The sequence below is a fragment of the Salminus brasiliensis genome, chromosome 18, assembly GCF_030463535.1.
Source record: "Salminus brasiliensis chromosome 18, fSalBra1.hap2, whole genome shotgun sequence".
NCBI lineage: Eukaryota > Metazoa > Chordata > Actinopteri > Characiformes > Bryconidae > Salminus > Salminus brasiliensis.
This window is the reverse complement of record NC_132895.1, coordinates 26,346,418-26,368,832: the sequence shown is the minus strand read 5'-3', so window position 1 is coordinate 26,368,832 and position 22,415 is coordinate 26,346,418. Positions and strand designations below refer to the sequence as shown.

At 38.0% G+C, this 22,415-nt stretch overlaps 1 protein-coding gene across 4 annotated transcripts in view; it reads left to right on the top strand.

Annotated features, from left to right (window-relative positions):
• The window catches only part of ebf1b (EBF transcription factor 1b), a 112,152-nt gene extending 99,577 nt beyond the window's left edge, over positions 1-12,575 (top strand). For 2 of the 4 annotated variants that reach the window (XM_072662467.1, XM_072662466.1), the window contains exons 12-17: positions 3,403-3,468; positions 3,678-3,855; positions 5,096-5,275; positions 7,460-7,654; positions 8,121-8,189; positions 10,012-12,575. In XM_072662467.1, coding sequence (XP_072518568.1) covers positions 3,403-3,468; positions 3,678-3,855; positions 5,096-5,275; positions 7,460-7,654; positions 8,121-8,188 — 687 coding nt within the window. In that variant the 3' untranslated portion in view covers position 8,189; positions 10,012-12,575. The remainder of the gene's footprint in view (positions 1-3,402; positions 3,469-3,677; positions 3,856-5,095; positions 5,276-7,459; positions 7,655-8,120; positions 8,190-10,011) is intronic. The other 2 variants (XM_072662469.1, XM_072662468.1) reach the window with 1 other exon arrangement.
• The last annotated feature ends 9,840 nt before the right edge of the window (positions 12,576-22,415 follow it).

The following is a 22,415-nucleotide window of genomic DNA, read 5'->3' as shown; positions in this document are numbered from 1 at the left end:
TAAGCCTCTGTCACTGCCTTCTGATGTCATGCTCTTAACGGGCAGTGAGTGGTGATATCATGCTGCTTCTGCTTGGTAAATCTGATTTAATCAGCGCAGCTGTAACATGAGTAAAGCAGCATGCATCAGCAATGAGACAGACATTACATTACACATATATAGTAAACTTAGTATAATGTGTTTAGTGCATCATTATGCAGAGCCATCCATAATTTGCATATGCATAATGTCAGAAAAAACTAATTATTTCTGGGAATTAAAAGAATTGAAATATTATTATTTTTATTTATTAGAATGAGAAACTCAGCAATTATTATACTATTTGTATAGCATACCAAGCATTCACAGCTCTTGACTTCTTACCTAAAAGAAGTTGAAGTTGTTAATGAACTGAAAGCTGAACATAGTTCTTTCTGACATAGTATGCAGTGTTGCTTTAACGCTCACATCTGGACTAAGCATATTTTCCATGCCATTTCCTCCACAAATGTATATGGCATGCATTACAAGAATGTCATAATTGTGACCATAAAAAGGACCTTTCACTTTTAAAAGCTAAAATGAGTAGGGCACAGGCCAAAAACGGGTTGAACTCTGAATCACTATGCAGTTTTCTTTTACACAAGCTAGACGCTGTGTCCTGTAACAGTCTAATTTAACCGACAAATATATGTAAATATGTATAATTAATAATCACTGTCATATTTATTTATGATCAATTTGCAATTTAAAATGTGAAGTAAATGTGGAGTTTACCTTACACATGCATTAATTTTTTTAAGCTTTAAAGATTAAAAGAAAAATGTGAAGTTTCAGAACATACCACTTACTCCCCTGTCTATACAGTTCAAACAACAAAAGTATGCTATAAAACAAACTTTTTGGATACATTAGTTTGAATGTTATTGCTCTTATTCAGCAAAGAGCAATATAGTTCAATCTGCATTTTAGGGAGTGTTGCCACACAGTCTGCCTTTCAAATGAGGCAAAACACAGGGTTGCTTAATCTGAACAGAAGCCTTTTATGTATTTCAGCCTTACAGTAATTGGAAGGTGTTTAAAAGGAAAGTGAAAAAATGTTAAATAGTCTTGTACAACTGAATTACTGGTACATAAGCCCACACTCATAGGGTTTTACACCTTTGGTTGATTTCCTCTGGTCCGATTCAGTTAGGGAGTTTTCAAACAGGAAAAAATTCAAGTGCACCAAAATGTGGCTCGTCAAACCATGTGAGAACATTCTCTCTGCTTATGGGTCAGACCTGTCTGGAACTGGAGCAAGAAAGTAAATACACAAAGAAGGTCCTGTGTACTAGTGCATATTTCTGTGCAATATTTATGCACTGCTTCTTATAATTGTACTGCTATTGGATTTGTCTATATACAGCCTTTCTGTGAAAAATTTCTGAATAGCAAATATTTGGCATTGAATGTTCAAATTAGTACAAAGAAAGGCAGGCTATATTTGTTTGTTTATGGAGTCTGCAGCACATCAGTCAATGATGATGACAGCAATGATATCATGGCTGAGTGTTTATTGAAGATGGAAGGATTAGTTTTTTTCCTGTTTAGGCTTAGACACACCAAATGTACAGTTAAAGCTTACTGTGCACAGTCCCTGCTACACACACACTGCCTCCAGCTGCCTCCAGTTTTGGGTTCAGTACAGTACTGTGCTACCAAAAATGCACAGTTTTAACAAATGACATCCTTTAGTAGTAATTGCCGGAATTAGTATTTTAATAAGTTTGAAATAAAAACATAACTTTGATTGCCATCCTGTTCTATGTATGTATATATATATATATATATATATACACCCTTCAGCCTGAACCCAAATATAAAGAGATGAAATGGGAATATTAAAATATGAGGTTAATATCAGTGTATTCTATAATATGCACTGCATCTTTATCTCCCCTGTGTTCTGGAGAAACAGCACCCCCATGCTCCCTCAGGGGGGCCTCTACACTCCCCTACATCCCCCTCCACAGCTTCTATGTGGGCCACCCCCCAGGCCTGCCTCGCCCTGACGGTAAGCCCAGCGGCCTGTGGAGCTACATATTGCTAATGAGAGGTTAACTGAGTGACAACGTGGCTGGGATTGTGTGAATTTAGCACCTTGGACAGCGCACTAAAAATCTTTATTGCTTGCCTGACCCCCATGTCTTGTTCTTTGGTAGGCGTGTCTCTGTGTGTATGTGTGTGTGTAATCAGTCCAGTGCGTAATCAGGGCTGGATTACGCACTGGACTGATTCTGCACCGATTCTGCACTCACACATCTTTGTTAGAGGGCTCTTAGAAGTGAAGTTTAGCACACATGAGGCTTAAAGCAATGCGCTGCTTGTTGTTCTGGATCAAGTCGTGGTTTTCCACCTTTACTCCTCACAAAAGCGTCCCTGAACAAACATGTCATGGACATTGAAGTAAAAAGGAGAGCAAATGGTACTGAAAAAATGAAGTTAAACGTTAAAAAATTTGATTCTATTCTTTGATTCTGCATTTGATTTGAATATATATATATATATATATATATATATATATATATATATATATATATATATATATACACCTTTGAAACTTTTTTAGTTCATTTTGAAATGATAATCACTTTTCATACAAAATCAAATTGACTGAGAAACTCCACACCACATAGCATCAGTTTTAATGGTGTCATTTACATTACGACATAGTGTCGGCTAACTGTATATTGCAACACAGAATGTTTTAATAAACCCAAACTCACTATTGAATTACATCATACTGCTATTAACGAAGGTTAAATCTGATGTACAGTTACTTAGCTGCTGCTGATGTGTTAACAGATACAAACACACTCAGTACTCATTTTGTACCACAAATCACATTCTTTTAAGATTAATAACATTGTTTTAATGTTGTTTTGGAGCACGTGGTGATTCAGGAAGTGCTGTGAACCAATCAGTACTGTAAGTGTTCCTCATCATTAGACTGTTGTGAAAGCTATTAGCCAAGGCTCTGCTTTTGTCTGAGTTATTGCCTTCAGTGCGACTCTGTGGAACCAGCTGACCTTTTCCGCAGAACATAGATCGCATTGTCTCCTCTTCAACCCGAAACAGATGGCAGGGTGAAATACAGCGCTTTTTCATTCCTGCAGACACAAAACAATTGAGCAAGCACCAACTCTGTGTGTTTTGCCTATCCGCAGTGTTATTAAGCGGAAATTCATCCTTTTTTTCTTTAGCTGTTTGTGGAAGAGAAGAATACTTGTTATTCACTTGTGGCTTAACATTAAACTCTCCATGTTGGCTGATGACGTGTTATAGGCTACAAATGTATGAGGGATGAACTGAGGGGGGGATAAAAGCATTAAATCTTTTTTTCTCTTCTCTTTTCTTGGGTCTTCTCAATGATGAATGTAGGAGGTGATTTTGAAGAGAGCAGCAGATCTGGTGGAAGCATTGTATGGAATGCCTCATAACAACCAGGTGAGAACATTTACCGTCTTGATATCTGCTGATACACAAATGCTGCTGCTTTTTCCAGCCTGATCTGTAGTGTCCAATTCACTGTTATGTACATTTTGCTGTAACTAAGAAAAAACAGAAAACACACGTGGCACCTGAAAATGATCAACCATAAAAAAGGTTTGCCTTGGAATGTAAAACCGTGATTACAGCAGTGAATTTGCCAACAGGAGATCATTCTGAAGAGGGCTGCCGACATAGCGGAGGCACTCTACAATGTACCGCGGAACCACAATCAGCTGACTGGCCTGACCAACAGCTCTGTCCATGCAGGCATGATGGGGGTGAACTCTTTCACAGGACAGCTTGCTGTTAATGTATCAGAATCTTCACAAGGTGGAAATCAAGGTAGGAGACACACATACACCAGACCTGCACAATATTTATTAAATCTAATATTTCTTTAATTTATCCTTAATTTAAATTATAGGTGATATGTGTATGTGTGATGTGTGTATTAACGTATTAACAAATAATGTGCAGGTAAGAGCAGTAGCTTTTGTCAAGTTCAAAACAAGTCCAAAACAATGTCTAGTTGTGTCCAAATGAGTGTGAGACAAAGTTAAGACTAAGGAACCTTAGGGATTTTAAGGAACTTTTCTTCTAAAAATCTTTTCCTCAAAGCACCATTTCAAATTGAAGAACCTCAAAAGGTTTCAAGGCACATGTTTATTACACAGTGCATGTTAACAGTGCACATGTTCATTATACATTTCTGTACCTTAAGAATAAGTCAGTTTATTTGTTAATTATATCTTTTCATCCCATTGCAATCATAATAAAATCACCTTTCTTCTTACAAACACAAATGTGTTCATTTTGCTAAGTAAGAAAAGAAGACAAAAATATAAGACAATTAAAAGAATATCTTTGGTCAAAGGCTGGACTTGAATAGTAAAACACAATTGTGCAGCCCTAAGACACTCTCCACACACACACACACACACACACACACACACACACACACACGCACACACACACACGTTGTGTTATCAGTGAAGCAACCCTGATCCTCCTTTGTGCAAGTGTTAGACCAATGAGAAACAAGTGAGTAGGTTACAGTTCATTGCAACTGCAATCTTCAGTCGGAGTTGCTGGAAAGTCAAGAACTCTGCTAAGCGTTGAAACGGGTCCAAGGCCAGGGCTTAAGAAATGTCCCCTCTGCTTTATAGACTGCCCCTGCTAGTGGTTTCATGACTCAGCCTTTTGCCTACGGATTTGACATGGCCTCATTGCTTCCACAACCACATCTGGACCCACTACAGCTTCAACTGAGTGTAGTATTTCAGCTGATCAGCTGATTAACAACACTAAAATCCTGCCTCCTCTTCATCACCACTGCAATTTGCATTCAGGCACTCAATAAACAAAGTTCTACTCATGGCCACTGCAAAAGATTTGAGTAATACCCAAAAATAGTGACCACTTGTAGTCAAAATTGAGACTTTCCTAGTCACTTGACTTTACTGAGGTGGTCTGTTGAAATGAAGTGAATAAGAAATTTCTAAATATTGAACCGGTTTAACATCCAGAAGAAGAAACAGTCAGTCATGCTCTCTCTCTCTGTCTCTCTCTCTCTCTTTCTCAGGCTTCAGTCGGAACACAAGCAGCGTGTCTCCTCACAGTTACGTACCCAGCTCAACGCCGCAGCAGAGCAGCTACAGCACGGTGGCCACCAGCATGAATGGCTATGGCAACACGGCCATGACCAACCTGACCGGCTCACCAAGCTTCCTCAATGGCTCTGCCGCCAACTCCCCCTATGCCAGTGAGTACCTTCCCACCCCACATTTTAAAGTATTTCTTATTACCACCTCTTTATCACTTTTAGGTTTCATTGCCCTTTTCTCCACCCCCAAATAGTCTTAAAGGAAATTGACCTTCAGAAGTGTTGAGTTATTATTGTCGATTCACTACACATTCAGTTTACATTACAACTCAGTATGTGACCAATGCTTGGAAAATCTTAAAAAGTCTCTTCTTCTACACATATGGTATTGATTAAATGTTTAAATTCTGAAACAACGTAGTTACATTCATACATATCTGTAGCCACAAGTGGCGCTCAATAAATGGGAAGATAAAATACAAAAAAAATGTTGACGATGGCCTGTTAGAAGACAAGACATTTCAGAGCAGCATTAGGTCATCTTCTGCAGTCTTTTAAATGCATCTTCTTTAACTAGGTAGGTGAGAAAGTTTAACACTGATTTGAGTTTGCTCCATCATTCCATAATTTAGTTTCCATATTACTCATGCCTGGTTCACTCATTCTTGGTCCTCAGTTTACTTTCTACACTACACAGTGTTTAAGCTTATGTTTGGTAGGAAAGGAGGGAGAACTCAGAGGACTTTAGGCTGAAGTTTGGGTGGCTTCTGCTTGTGAAAGGAAGCCTGTCCCCCCTCTGACAGGGAGCACGAAATGATAGATGACAGGGTTAAAAAGGAGTAGATGGGGTAGTGGAGGGTTGTAAAGACTTTTCATAGACATGTGAACAAGGTGGAGATGGACCCAGAATTTAGTTATTTCAAAACACCACTTAAGGTCACATGACTTGTTTTTTTCTGTCAGAGCGTAGCTCCACCATTCAGCCTTTTCTTCCTTAATGAAGTTTTTTAAAAGAGGAGGTTCCCACTCTGTTGCAGTGCGCAGTCATGGCCGTGTGCATGTGTGTGTGTGTGTGTGTGTGTGAGACAGTACAGGCCCTCAGATCTTGCACAATTCCCCACTGGCTGTGCTGGCGTTCTCCCAGCTCTGGAGTGTGTCTTTAACAGCTCTTTAAAAAAAAAAAAACAACAACAACAAAAAAAAAAACGAGAGAAAAAAAACACACCCAACCCTCTTTCTTCTCTCTGGGCACAGCTTTCTATGCTCCACTCTTTTACCTCACGCCTGCTGTTATCTCTTTTGCTTAGTCTTAATTGGTTCCCTTTTCTAATTAACGGGACAGAAAGAAGAATGGGAGGGAAAAAAGGAGAGAGAGTTGGTCTAACACCCACATGTTTGTTTGACTTAATTACGTGTGGAGGAACGTGGGGTGTGTGAGGTTTGAAGCGTGGAGTTTGGGGAGAAATCTGGCTCTGAATCTGAAGAAACACCCCTCCCACTGTCACAGGCGCTACAATTTACACTCTGCACTGAGTTGCGACATAGCAGGGCTTTCACACACAAAGAGAAAAGAAAGCATGCAGGAATTCATCTCTCTTTCTCTCTCTCTCTCTCTCTCTCTCTCTCTCTCTCTGTCTTCACTGTAAGTTGTACTGAAGCTAAATTGAAAGCTGTTGCTGTATTGCGTGGCGCAACATTCGAGTGCGTCTATCAGAGTGACACTCCGCTCCGGCCTTCAAATTAACGGCTGCTAATTAAATCGATAAACTAATTTGAGGGGTAACAATTCAATTCCACCACTTTGGTCTCAGCATGTTAACAACTATTTTAAAAGGTTTGCTGACTCCATTAGACACTGTGAATCAATCTCAGAGAACAGTGTTAAGATTCCAATTTTCATTAATTGATTAGGTAGGACTTGATAAATGGATAAATGGATTCTGCTACTGTTCCGTGATTCCCCACGGGCAGGCCTGTGAACTTCTCACATCTGGTTAGGGCGGTTTCTAATGAAATGTTATCATTGACAAAGACAGAATAAAAGATCTAAATGTGAAGTTAGTTTTTAAAGGCATAACAGAACACAATCATTTCCTTTTTAAAAAGAAAAGCCTTATTCTCAAAGCCTGCATGTGTGTCTACACTTCAGTTCCTCACTCTCATAACTCCATACCACAGACCACATATTAGCTTCATTGTTTATATTTTATTATTTATTCTACATACTAAATAACAAGCCTGCATCTGAAGGTGTTAATGGTTGTCTTTGCCCCTTCTTGCTAAGAATGTTTCTCATTCATCCATCATATTCGTTCTTTCTGTTTCTCTGCTTTGCATCCTCAGTTGTTCCCTCCAGCCCCACCATGGCGTCCTCCACCAGCCTGCCCTCCAACTGCAGCAGCTCCTCCGGAATCTTCTCTTTCTCTCCAGCTAACATGGTGTCGGCAGTAAAGCAAAAGAGCGCGTTTGCCCCCGTAGTCCGGCCCCAGACGTCCCCCCCACCCACTTGCACCAGCACCAATGGCAACGGCCTCCAAGGTACAGCTGTTGTTCTTTAGCTACTTAATTGGCTTTTTTCAAATGATACTTACTGATGATGAATGTGTGGCACTTGATGCCATATATTTCTAAATTTAAAATTTAATTTTCCTTTTTTGATGTGGTTACACTACACTACATTATGTAAAAAAAGAAAATAAAATTATAACTTAACTATCTTACCTCCACTATAAAAAAGACACATAACATTAAAATAGAAAAACTCACACATTCAAGACTCCAGTGTCTCAGGTTGTTAAATGTTTTACTTCAGTGAATCTTTCAGAAGTACCAGGCTGAGAAGATCTAACTGCATGTTTCTCTTTCCTCTGCATTTTATTTCATGTCTTCACATACCATTCACATCAGGTCTGAGATTAACCCAGATTGTCTGGCTCTCTTTCCTTCTTTTGTGCCTCTCTTCTTTCCCTACTTTCCTTCTTCTGTTCTCCACTCCTCCCCTCAGATCAGTCTTTTGTGGACTCTAACAAGTACTCCACTGCCAGCGCACTCCAGGGCCTGGCCTTCTCCTGAAGTATGTCCCTCACCTCTCTTTCTTGTAGTCATTTGCTTGGCAATTTATCTAACATCCATCCATCTATGAACATATCATTTACTCATATTCTTCAGATGTGTGTATGCAGATAAGAGTACTGCCATCTTCTGTTCTTCATAGCATATGGATGCATGCATGTAGGCTAATAGTGTGTGTGTGTGTGTGTGTGTGTGAGAGACTGTAGATATGTGTGTGTGCGTGTGTTTGTGCTTGCTTAAGGCCTTTGTGCATGAGCAGTGGTTGCTGTAAGACATACACTGCCTGCAGAAAGCCCTGTCACTCACCTCCCTTGTTTGTCAGCAGTTGCTAAACCAACAGTGAGCCAAATTTGCAGCAATAAGCATTTTTTCCTATTTCTTGGAAATCTCCATACAGCTCTTGATCCATGCCAAGACCAAGCCCTAACAGAAGCAAAGTAGAAAGTTTAGATCTTCATGAAGAAACACATAAAATATAGAATAAACATTAAAGTATTTGTCCTTAAAGTCAAAATGAACACTGCTGAATTTACACTTAAAGTGTGTAAAAAAAAATAAGTGTGAGAATAAGTAGCCCTATAAGGTTTATTTTTGTTCCAAGTAAAACATGCTATACACCGTATCACGGACATTTCATGGCAATACTGAGTATTCAGTGATTTCTTAATTTTTTTCCTATGTATTTACAACATCAGTGGAACTGGAACATTGGACAAAGTAGATGTAATAATGAAGGACTACCTCAGAATTCTTCAGCATAGATGGTTACAAAGTAGACGCAGTTGAGTGTTCCAAAGGGCCATGACCCCTAACGCACATCAGAAGTTGTGGTTGTGGAATGAATAAAGCAAGCTAACATTAAGATTTTGGAATGGCCTTCTAACCTCAAAATAGGTGGATTGTACTTAAAAGTCAGGCCAGCACCAAGAAACTACCAACTTCAATCCAAATATTTGGATTCTGCCAAGAAGGTGCAGTTTGCTTAAGCAAATTAGACCAAAAATGTATATGCTCTGTGTATATTTTTGACCTTCTGTGAATTTCCTTCTATTAAAGGTGTACTTATTCTCTCACAGAAAAGAACAGTCCAGAGAAATCACAGAAAGACCAATATTGCCATGACATTCATGTCCATTTTGGAGTGTACAGAATCTTGACTTAAAAACAAAAGAGAAAAGCCTCTTTCCCAAAAGTCTTCAGATATCCCCAGTTCCTTTTACAAGTAAGATCGGTGTCGTGTCAGAGTTTGGATGTCGTCACCCTGTTCTGTCTCGGTCTGTGATTTGGAACTTTGCTGAACCTCTCTCCCTCTGTTCCTCACATGTTGACAAGCGTCCTGGCCCTTTGATGGCAGGATGATGCAATGCCTTACAAGGCTAGAACAATGGAACAAACTGTGTGCAAACAATTAGGGGGAGCTGAGACGGCCGTAATCAAGCACTGCAAATATGTGCCTTGTGCCAATTCGCCGTCGTAGAGAAAAACACATTAGGATTTATCCCCCCATTTGAAACTGTACTGGAATGTCAAGGCCTCCAGCTTGTTCTACAGATGTGAGAACAGATTGGCACGTTTAAAGAGTTATTATGTACGGAAAATATGAAACGATGTTGAGTTGTACGGCAGATACAGGCGAAGGTCCCGCCTGTTTATATCTGTCTCTCTATTGCAGTCTGCGTTGCACTCAGCCCACTTGTCATGACTCACTTGCTCACTGTCTGATCTTGATATGTTGGATTTATTGGCAGGTGTGTGTCAGTAATGGAATGGTTAATGAAATAAAGTGAATTAACAGTCTTCCTTTTCTCTGTCTCTCTCAATAGTGATCCCTGGAATGATTGTCCCTCCTATGTAGTGTGTATGTGACTGTGTGTGTGTGGGTGTGTCCCTGAGTGTGTACAGAAGACTCCGGTCATGGACTGAAACCTGCAGTCCCTCGCTGAAGGATCACAACTTTAAACTCAGGCCCTTTTTTAAAACAGAATCACCTTTGAAATTAAACATTATAAAGGGAAAATTACCCTGGACTATTGTACCGAGTTGTTTTGATGTTTGAAATTTGTACTCACATTGTAGACACTTTTTAAGATGAGGGGGCCACAAGTGGTTCTTATCCCCCCCTGGCCACGCTAGTACAACAGAGTTCTATTTATTTTGATTTCATTTTTTAATTTCTTGGTTTGCCATTCTACCTGTGTGTGTGTTTTTGTGAGATAAAAACAAATAGTATGCCCTTTTATGAGATGTAAAATACACAAAGGACACAAGCTGCAGCATTTTTCTATTTATCATTTTCAATATTAAATGAAGGATTTCTGAGGATATATGACAATACCACACTGAATTTAGGTATGATCACAGGTTTTTGTCGCTTAAAGCCAAATTAGTCAGACTTCATTTGTTGAAAAAGTGAATTAACACTTTAGACAACCCCCATCTCAATTCAGCATCAAACAAAAGCTGACTGTGCATTGCTAATGTTGAGCCTCCAACAGAAATCATTCAAAAGTTTTACTGTTGCCAAAACCTTAATATCTATTCTGCTTCGCAGATAATCATGCCATCCTCATTGTATCTGCCATAAACTCGTTTATTAAGCAAATTAGGTAATCCTTGTTTTTTTATAGTATGCCAACAAATGCTAAACACGATTGCTAACTGCACAAAACCAAATTCAACATCATAGCTCAGAAGGATATGTCCCCTTTGATTATTTGAAGTGTTTGTTGCCACCGTTCATTAATATTTATGAAGGAATGTGTTTTCATGGTGTTGCCATTTTATTTTTGTATTTAATGTTTAGCAAAGAAACTGTGATCATATTTAGTTTTGCTTTCAGTACACCCTGAGGATAAGAGGATTTGAAAGTGAGAAGGAGAAAATGTTAATGAAGCATTTGTGGGGCTGATCTTGGGCCTGCGCCGCTCTCTAAGTCCTATAAGAGTTCAGATCAGAGAGACGAGGACTGTATCACTAGGCCACGGACTAAGTCAGCACTGTGAACATTACACACCTCCTCTTTTGAATCATAGGAGTTCTGAAAGGATTGTTGTCTCTTTTTGTTTTTTCAAACGTGTGTTTTGTACAGAGTAATACGTATGCAATTTGTTTTGTACATTTTCTTTTATTTTGCCAAAGTTCTTGTTTGAAATATATTTATACAACAGAAAGAAGTCTTAAGGCAGCTTTATCTGACCTAGTCTCACTGATATCGTGTTTACGGCATACAAAAGATCTCATCCAATTTAGCTAGGAGATTTTGATTATCAAAAAAGGGATATGTGTAAAATATCCATATAGCATATGTATGTATTGCTTAAAATGTTGTACATTGCTTCAATTTGCGGCTCCCCATTTATGTTTGTGTGTTTGCTGTTGTAATGTGCAGATCTGATTTTTTTATTACTGTCCACATTTTTTGTCCATAAATGTGATTTTTGAATTTGCTTACATCAGTTTTATGTTTAGAATTGCACCCGTGTTGTTCCCATTCACAAATGGCCAACTGTTTATTTTTATACCATTTGTAAGTTAAGAAAAAATTGTCTTACCATTTTTGTTGGATTTTTGTATCATGCAAAATGTGTGAAATATGCAGTGGCCCCTTTTTTGTTTATCATCAACAGAATACAGATGTATATCTTTGTTTTTTTGTTGTTGTTTTTTTTTTTGCTTTTTTCATTGGACATGTCAGGGATATTGTTTTATGCATAGTACAATATCTCATGTCCCTTTATATTTAGCGTCCACGATCTTTAATGTTCCCACAACTTCAGGTTTTCTCATGTCCACCAGCAGTTAACAATGCCTTAACAATGCAGAGTCACGTAAAGGTTTAACCAGCAGTGCTTTGCTGTCGAGTTAGCTGGGTAGTCTGTCAAGGTGTGAAAATGTGTTTTGGCAGGTTTCTGATTATGTGAAGCAGCACAAAAATCCACAAAAATCTAATGTTACTCAATAGTCTTAAAGAGTTTCCCAACTGTCATGATTTCACACTGTTTTCTCCCTAAATATGATCTGCCATTTTAACAGAGTCTGTGCTTTTACAGTGATCAAATCTTTTCATTTTTATTTCTTTTTTAAAAAACTTTATTAAATAAAGTTTCTGAGTCATCGCTTATTCATCACAGAGGTGGATGCCTTATCAATCCACACAAAAATCCAAAGTTGCAATTAGTGGGAGATGTTATTTGACTCTTGTTTTCCCTGTTGTTCCCATATCTTGTCTTAGACTGGACACTAGGTGGGCAGTTATATATTGTTGGGGAGGGAAATAATATAAAAAAAAATAAACTACTGTAAAGATTATCATTTTCTAATTAACTTTGAACTGTAAAATAACTTTTCAACTTTCACAATATTTAATTAAAGTTTCTTCTTGTCTGTGGCCATTTATGCTGTGTTTTTTTTATTCTCAGACTTACTAACAGACACAGTCAGGTATAGATATCTGGACAGTGACACAATGTTTGTAATTTTGCCTCTGTACGCCCCCTGAATGGATTTGAAATAAAGCAATCAGGATGTGCCTGAAGTGCAGACTTTGTAATTCAAGGAGTTAAAACATATTTTTTTAGGAATTACAGCCATGTTTTATAAAGTCTATGTAAGGTGTGGCCTTTCCCCTCATTATTTCATGATAAATTAAAGAGATCTGGACTATTATGGAAACTCTCAATATATCGTTGAAAAAGGTGACAATGCAAGTAAAGTAGCTCATCTTTACCCTGGATGGCTTAATTAAGAATTTGGATTTTTTTAAGAAGAAAGAACGCTGGTGAGTGTAGCAACACCAAAAAAATGTAAGACTTTGAAAGAAACAGTAGATATACACCTAATTGTTTTTTGGAGAAAAAAACCTTCACACCTTCACAACATATAGTTTAATCAACATTAATTCGTGTATGGAAAAGATGAGGAAGGGTTTATGTTCCGAAGCATACCCCTTCATCTGTCAAACATGGTGGAGGCACTGTTATGCCACTGGCAATATGACCACAGGGGAACTGGTTGACTGGATGTGACTGCTGATATAAGCATAATCTAAGAACAATTCTGAAGTGTATAGAGTTACATTATCTGATCAGATTCACTCAAATTCTGAAAAACTGGTGGCATTTTACAGTACAGATGAATATTGTAAAAACAATTTACTGTGGCAACAACCCAAGAGCTTCTCAAGAAAAAGAAATGGAATGTTCTTGAATGGAAGTTACCTACCTATTATAAAAAAAGCAATAAAATCCTTTAATTTATCATGCAGTTTGTCTAGTTACTTTTGAGCCTGTAAAATGACTATGATTTCTAAACAGTTAATTTTGTTAAACCCCTAAGCCTAGACTTCAGTCAGATCCTGGTTGCTTACTTTCAAATCCACTGTAGGGGAAATGCAGTTTGCTAATATGTTAATACTGACATTAGTTTTACATCATTTAACTGTTCTTTATATTGTGATGTGATGAAAGATGAAAAAGTATGTTAATTTGTACATTAACATACTCTGAAGATTACGACCAATACCTTCTTCAGTAAAACACCTTTTCAAGGTTTTGTCATGAAAGACATGATATATGATAAAAACGCTTCAGCAGTATAGTTTGTAACTGCAGTGCAATAATGTAATAGCACAATTCATTACACATGTAAAATGTAATTCACTGATAAGTAAGACCATGTTACATACTATTGTAAAGCCATGCTAATTTACATTCACATCAGAAATGGACTGCCTCACCAACCCCCTACAAGTAATATAGACCCATTTTAATGACTCTAATTCATTAATATATTACACTCTAATGGCATAGAGAATATGCCCACTGTGTTTCTTTAACATATTAATGATGGCTCTTCAGTTATAAATTGCACGGCACTTGGCGCATAATTGATTCATCATTTGCATTTATGATCATGAGCAGAAAGATCCTCTCATTCACTGTGCATATTTAATCTTAAGCACTCTGATCTGATTAGATTGTAAAAAGACTTTTTGCTGACCTCACTGTGTTTTCAGCCATGCAAAGCATTGTGGGAGGGTCTTCAGATGACTGTGTCTTGTACATTGTAAATTTTTAATATTTTTAGGAACCTTAACAAACCCTTAGAAAGATGCATATACATTGCTGTACATAATCTGATCAAAGAAGATATATAGCTATTTATCTGTACAGTAACTCTTTATTTGTTCAAAAAAGTATGTTAGCATCCAGTTCGAATCCTGAGCCATGCCCTTTTATTATTATTATTACACATCTATTGTACTAATTTTATCTGTATTTATTCTATTTTTTTTTTTCAGATGACCGCGACTTTCCCATAGCCACGACTCAGTACTGTATATATTACGTTTACAATTGTGTAACAATATTCTCATTTTAAAAATGTACATGTAATATTCATACATTCTTACAGCTATTGTTCTTGTTGTTTTACTGCTTGTCCCAGCCTCACAATAGCCACACAAACACACATCCCTCAGTTCCAGTTGTAATGGGTGGAGGTGTATTTGACAGTGATGGTAACACAGGGGGTTAAGTGATAGCGCTTAAGGTATCCATTAGCTAATGGCTTGGTGCAAGTGTGTGTGTCTTGCCACCTCCCCCTTGCACTTAACCCCTGGGTGTACACCCCCCAACCCCCGCCCACACACACACTCTAACATCTCTCTAATGCAGACAGTGATTGATAGATAAAAAAGTGAAAATATAATTGAGCAATCATCAATGCAGGGCTATTTATCCTGAATAACAGAAGCAGAGACAGTCATATTTGGGGAAGAAAGTGCTAAAAGCTACACCAAAATATCATCCAGCAAACCAGGCTAATTAAATAGTGTAGTTCTGGTTTAACAGATGATCTGATTGTTTAAGGTTTTCCCAGAAGAGGACAGGCTTTTTCTGGAGCAAAGTGGGGACACTCTCCCTATTAATACCCTTCAAAAACATTAGAGGAGCAGGTATCCACAAACATTTGGACATATAAGTTGCTTTCCCAGACAGGCTAATCTTGGACTATCAATTATACTCAATTATGAATTGTGAGTCTCCCTTAAAAAGAAAGTGTTGTCTTGGGCCAGGCTTAATCGCTGTCTGTGAAACTGACCAAAATGAGTTACAACTATAATCTGTAGTAACTGACTCTGGATTGAGACTAGGTACAACTAATGTTTATTTGATGGAGCAGATCTACATCTCTAAAATGACCACAGGCAGGTTTACATTTCCTTGTGTTTACAACACATTGGGTCAGATGCATAAAACTGAGTGGTAATGGTGCTACACCTTACAAAATGTAAGGCATTTAAATACCTATTCCTAAAGTCTCTGTGGCAGTGCACAGCATGGCACTCTCTGTTTACCGATATTGTGTTTTTTATATGTGATCCCAGTGACAGCCAATCAAAAGTGACATGTTAATGATGTTCATGCATATTAATGGCCAATGCGTGTGAGTGTTAAAACGGATAAAAAATCAGAACCACAGATTCTTACAGAAGATGCAGAAACCTATTTGGTAAAATACAACAAATAAACAATAGACAGATAACAAAAATGGTTATGTCAATCAACAAAATTGAGGAAAGATGTGATCTTGTGATTTGTGAGTGAGGCATGATTGTTCATGCTAGATGGGTTGATTTCAGTGTTACTAGAACATCTGATTTTCTGGGATTTTCATGAACATCCAGTCAGCGGCAGTTCTGTGGATGGAGACGGAAAGCCTTCTTGGTGGGTTATATGGAAAGGCTAGGGTAACTCAGAGAACCACTCTGCACGATTATTGCAAGCAGAAAAGCATTTCAGAATACATAATGTCCAAACTTGAGGAGGATGTGCTACAATAGCCAGCGACCATGTAAGGTTCCACTTCTGTCAGCCAAGAACACAGAGCTGAGGCTGAAGTGGGCACAGGCTCAATACAAATGCACTACTACAGACTGAACAAAAATTGCCTTGTCTGATGAATCTTGATTTCTGCACACAGATAGTAGAGTCAGGATTTGTGTAAACAGCCCAGGTTGGTGGAGGAGGTTTTTTTTGACACGCTTGGGGACCGTTATTACCAATCATCCGTATTTTAGTTTTATTGCTGACCATGTGCATCCCTTCATGACCACAATTTATTCATTTTCTAATGAATGACGATGCATCCAGTGCCCTTCCTGGATCTGAATGTTATCAGAGAATTAACAGTGTTGCTATCTTGTTTAATTTCAGGGCTGTATTTCACATTGAGCGCAGAGACAGAAAGCACAGCTCACATACTGACTTAAGAAATGTTCAACCAGCACAGACAGTGTAGATCTATGTCAAATGAAACATGTGTTTCCATCATAACATATTACATTATTTCCCCACCAAAAACCTTTCCATCAAGTCTTTTGGGTGGAAACCAGCTTGTGACAGCCTGAGGGGTGGAGCTGCTGTTATTATACCTAAATTGCTACTCCTCCCCCTTATTAAAGTTCCAGGTGTGGCTGCTTTCAGGGGAGGAGTGATGATACGTGATGATGAAAAGTGCACTGACACACTCTGCAACAGGTGCATGACATCATCATATTGCAGCCCAGCCAGATAGCATATGGAACAGGTAGTGTGCTACCCCAAACAATGACATCAGCTTTTAAAGGCATATGCTAACTATTGATCCGTTCCTTTCAGGGTGTTTCCCCAATGAGGTAATTTAATGAACACATTTCCAGTGTTTGAGAAGCACTTCCAATCCATTTAAATTGAATTTTTTTCTTACAAATGCTGCAGATGACCAGATCAATGAAGGTGTAATAGAAACACTTTTTATTTGAAAAAAAAGAATGGCTGGGAAACAAAACATGCATACAGCAATCAAAAAAGGGAAAGACAAATTGTTATCAAAATATAAAATGGAATATTTTTAAACCTTGCAGTTCATCTCAGCTTAAAGCAAAAACCATTAGAAAGTTTGTATTATTAATGAAGACTTGAATTTCCTGAAAATTCCTGAAAAACCTTTTTATTAACAAGAAAGAGATCTTACCAAAACCAAGTATTTTTTAAAAAAGTAAGATGAATATTTTTTTTCTACATTCAGTCTGTAAAGGAAATGTAAACCTCCTGTATGTTAAGTATTTAACATATATATATATATATATATATATATATATATATATATATATATATATATATATGTATATGTATATATATATATATATATATATATATATATATATATATGTATATATATATATTTAACACAAATAATTCAACTGAAAGCAGACTGTCAAGTATTACAACTTAATCTATAGGTAGGTTTAACTATAACATTGTAACTTGCAATCTAACTAACATTCACAAAAATTGAGGCAGGCTTTTCATATTACAAATTAGTATTAAAACTAATATGATAAGTAAAAGAAGCTATGTCAAACATGGTACATTTATGAAATGATAATACGTAATGTACAGTATAAACACAATTAACTCTGGACTATAAACATGAAAACATTGTTTTACTATAGAGGCTTCAATAACATGTTAAAACTACCCTTACCCTCAAGTAAAGGCAGAACAGGCTAGCTCTCTCTGTTAGTTGTGTTGTGAATTCTGCACAAGGACAAAAAAATATGCAAAGATTATAAATTCAGATAAGATAAGATAGGATAAGATAATCCTTTTTTAGTCCCACAGTGGGGAAATTCTCAAATCATTTTGGTGTCACTCACACATGTTAAGGCAGCACTATTTTGCATTTCTGCCTTAAAATAAAAGCTTCAAAATGATTTTCTTGCTCCACTGACCTGTAAAAGGGAAAATAGCACCTTTATCATTGCTACTCTGGGCTCTGCATGCAGCTAACTGCACTATGTAACTTTGGTGATGCTTGCATGAGACCCATAGTGAGAACTACCTATCGCTGTCATATCACTGTAATGTTACTCTACAGCATTATTGTAAAAGCTTTTTCACTTGTAATGTTTCTGTTTCTGCTATATCTCTCAGCTTGTCCAGAAATGCATGTGTAAGGCCTTTAAAATCCTTTAAGGGTGGTTTTACTTATTCCAACTTTAAGGGGAGTTCAGGAGGAAGAAATACCCGTTTTTGTATAAGATTGCTTTGAAGAGTTGTATTAATGGTGTATTCAATAAGTTCTATGAGGGTATGGATATGGCCACAGCTCCTGATGGTACGATTTGTTGATTTAAGGTCTGCATGTACCTGCACACTGGCAAATCGCAATGCTTGCCAGTCTACCAGTCGACTGTCAGCATGTTCCTGCCATATCCGCAATGCTGATGTCATGTCGGTGGCCCCAACACACTAAATAATTGAGATAATTACAATCCCATGATGTCACCTTGAGCCCCTTAAATATTTGATGAGGCACTTCCTGTGGGTCACACAGGCCCAGCGTGAACTTTAAAGCCATTGTAAAACTTGCATTAATGGTCTGGAGACCCCTATAGCGCAGGGCGATAAATCTGCTGTCTCTTATTTCCTTTCTCTCACTACCATCCCGTTTGTCTTGCTCTGTGTGTGCCCCTCCACTTATCATTTCTTTGTTCTTTTCCTATGTAATTTGTTGTAAGTTGCTTATACATTTCTTTTATCCACAAAGAGCTGCACCATGTAGGGTTACATAGCAGTGACTTGACGGGGATATTGTTGTGTGTGTTGTTTTGGCACGAGTACTGCTGGCACAGCACCATTATGCACTTATACAACTTGTGTGTAGGTATGCAATGAATCACTTACACAGAAATACAGGACTATATAGTACATCAAAATGACTATCGGGTATACCTAGATGTTTTTGTATGATTACATTATGTTCCTGTTACGTACTCTTGGTCAAAGTATCTTTCTTTTCAAAACACAGACCACCTCCCTTACTATAAGCTACCTAATTCAAGTTACATTACATAATGTGCTCCATTTCTGATAACAAAACAGGATCACATTTGCTACCTGACTTGCTAATCATAGTTTAGCAAACAAATCTACCAACCATATAATGTGAGTGCAAAGGTGAATATGAGTGCAAACGTGAAGCATTAGCTGGATTGTCCTTTGAGGTGAGCAGATCATGTTGTGGGGCTGAAACAGTAGTGTTTAGCCTAGCACTAGTATGCTGTGTAAATGGGGTACTTAAAAACTACAGGATTATAGAAACAGCATCATAAATGTTTTCAAGCTTCTTTCTCTATAGGCCTCTGAGCTAATCCCCAACAACAACAGATCTATGTATGCTTACGATTCAGTGATTCCAGATATAATGCTTCAACTCTCCTCTATAAATCTGTTACCCTCTTACCACTTCTTACTCCTCCTTTCCAACATGCTGGAGTGGGTGAAGGAGTAGCTCTTGCCCAATTTTCACCCCCGTCAGTATGGTGTTGGCTAGCGCACCTTTCTTTTTTTGGGGGCATGTACCGTACTTACACAACACCACATTCATCCCAGATCAGGACACTCTGGATGTGTGTAAGCCAAAGGCAATGCGAGCTAAGCTTCGCCTTGAAAATTTGGTATGGAGGTTGAGCAAATTGAAGAGATTGTGCAAGGTACAGTTTTCTTTTGACAATTACTCAAAACAGTTTGGATTGGAGGGGATGTGAAGTTTAATTCAGAAAGATTCCTCAGTTGTTTGTCATGTATTTAGTGTGGTGTGTTCAGATTTGGTGGTTTGATTTAAAATGGTCAGTGCCAGATATTGACCAACTGCGGTTCAGAGTGAGCCATTGTAGAAGATTGGGACATTTGACTCTTGGCCATGGTGTTGCATCAGAACAGAGGTTTGTCATCCAGCAACAGTTCTTGAGATAACACTGAACATGTATTTGGTGGTTTCAAAGAAAATAACACAGGCAGAGGTCACTGTTGTAGTTGTTGCAACAGAAGAATCTCTGGCATCATCTCTGGCACTTGATTTAACCTGATGGGGGTTACTTCAAGGAATATAATAAAAAATATAAAATGAATTATTAACACTTACAATACATATTTTTTACTACAAGTTTACTCCACAGTAAATGAGGATAATATATCAATCCCATCTGTCATATCAAAGCCATCATATTATTTATTCATCTTCTTATCTGTTTCTTCCTGATAAGGTTTGCGATGGTCTACCTGGATTTCTGAGTCTACCTGGATTCAGTGTTTGCTACAAAATGCTGAGCAACATTCTTTACGAAGACAGAAAAAAATAACCATTTTCCTCTTAATTGTGTCCAAATTTCACAAAATGACTTGTTTTAATTGTGACATTGACCTTCCATTTAATACGGATGGACATGAAGATTGTTCCTCTTTTTTAAGGTTGCCATTTTGAAGATACAAGATTTTTGTTCAATTGCATGTGTGGGTAAAGTATGATGGTTTGAGCAGCATCGTTTTATTTGGTACACAACAGTCCAGAGTGAGCCCACATGAATAGCAGAGCCTTATCTCCATGTTAGAGCTGCATGGGTGCATTTTTATGATTTTATTAAGATCACTGTGATTATTTAGGAGGATGCTATGCTGGGCATTAATGGGGGAGGAGGCAGAGAAAGGAAGAGGTTGAAAGTTAGAGAAAGGAGAAGTCTCTCTCTCTCTTTCTCTCTCAGTCCCATGGGAAGGGGTCTGGGATCAGCATGGGGATTTCATGAGCCATTCATCACAATGAAAACACTTAAAACACATGCAGGGCCCTCTCCCATAATCATTCAACATTCATTTGGCGGCCCCCGAGGCAGTCTACAGCTCTGATAACATCTGCATGTGTGTGTGCGTGTGTTTGTGTGTGTGTGTGCGCTTATATGTGTTCAAGACACAGTTCGATGTGGGTCCTTGGACCTTGGGCAGGGGTTTGAACCATCTGAGACAGATGGTGCAGTAAATGGTGACTATTGCTAGTAAATAATAGAAAAAGTATTACTAGATAACAAATAACTACTTGAAATTGTTCTTTTGTTACTAACACTTCAGCTAATTTATCATGATATTGCAGCCTTAGCTCTAATGTTGCATCTTAGAGCGCAACATTACATTTCATGAAAATCAAGTTTCTCCACACCCCAAAAGAAATGGACAAAAATGTTAAATACTTAAAAACGGTAAAAGCCAAGTCACCTGAAGTCAAAATTTGAATTTATGTGGAATTTCCTTTTGTCCGTTTTTTGATGGAATTCTATTTAAGATTACTTAAAAGCTCAATGCAAGTTGTTGAAGGCAAGTGTGTGATGTATTCATAAAGGTAATACAACGTTAGCTACATTAGCCTCATAGTTCTGTTGTAAAACTAAAGTGGCTGCAAACATCTGACTGCAACTATACACTTCCCTTTTTCACAAAGATGTGTTATACATCATTGTCCCTCCAGGTGGATACTGAACATTTCATCAGTCCTTTACAGAAGTACACAAGTCCCATATGTACAAAAAGTACAAATAATATAGTAGATGTATAGTAGATTATACTAGATGCTCCTAAATGTGAGCTACAGATGTATGCAACCCTGGGTGTAAATATAAATCATCTGCAAAAGTATACAAATTAGATTTTAATATCTTAACTTTTGTTAAACATTATGATACAATCATAATGTTTATGATCACAAACTCACTCACAAAAGAATGAATTTAATGCGCAAGAGCAGGAGGGATCAAGTCTGCACAAGTGTGTCAGTTTGAGGCATAGTAGGTTATCTGTCAATGCAGTTCATTACATTTAAGGTTAAGGTAAGGTGCACATATTTGTCACTGTACTATGTACACTGAAATGTGTCCTCCACATTTTACCCATCTGTGGTAGTGAACACACACACACACACACATGAACTAGGGGCAGTGAACACACACACACCCAGAGCAGTGGGCAGCCAACTGCTCCCGGGGAGCAGAGAGGGTGAAGGGCCTTGCTCAAGGGCCCTACAGTGGCAGCTTGTCAAGCCCAGGTATCAAACCAGACAATGCTGTCATCAATTGGCCGGAGCTCTAACCTCTGAACTGGATGTTAAATAATTCTTCCTAATAGATGGCTGTGCTTCCACTCTTGGCTTTCTCTGTTACTAGAAGTCATTAATTAGCACTAACTTGACATGTTTACCAGCTAGACTCCACGTCTGATACTAAAGACAATTGATTAGGCTCCAGCAGAAACACCTTCCACACCATGTATGGCCAGGATCTGAACAGGTGCTTATTTCTTTATGGCCAGGTAACTTATGCTTAAGTGGGACCAAAGTGTGTATGTGTGTGTATGTGTGC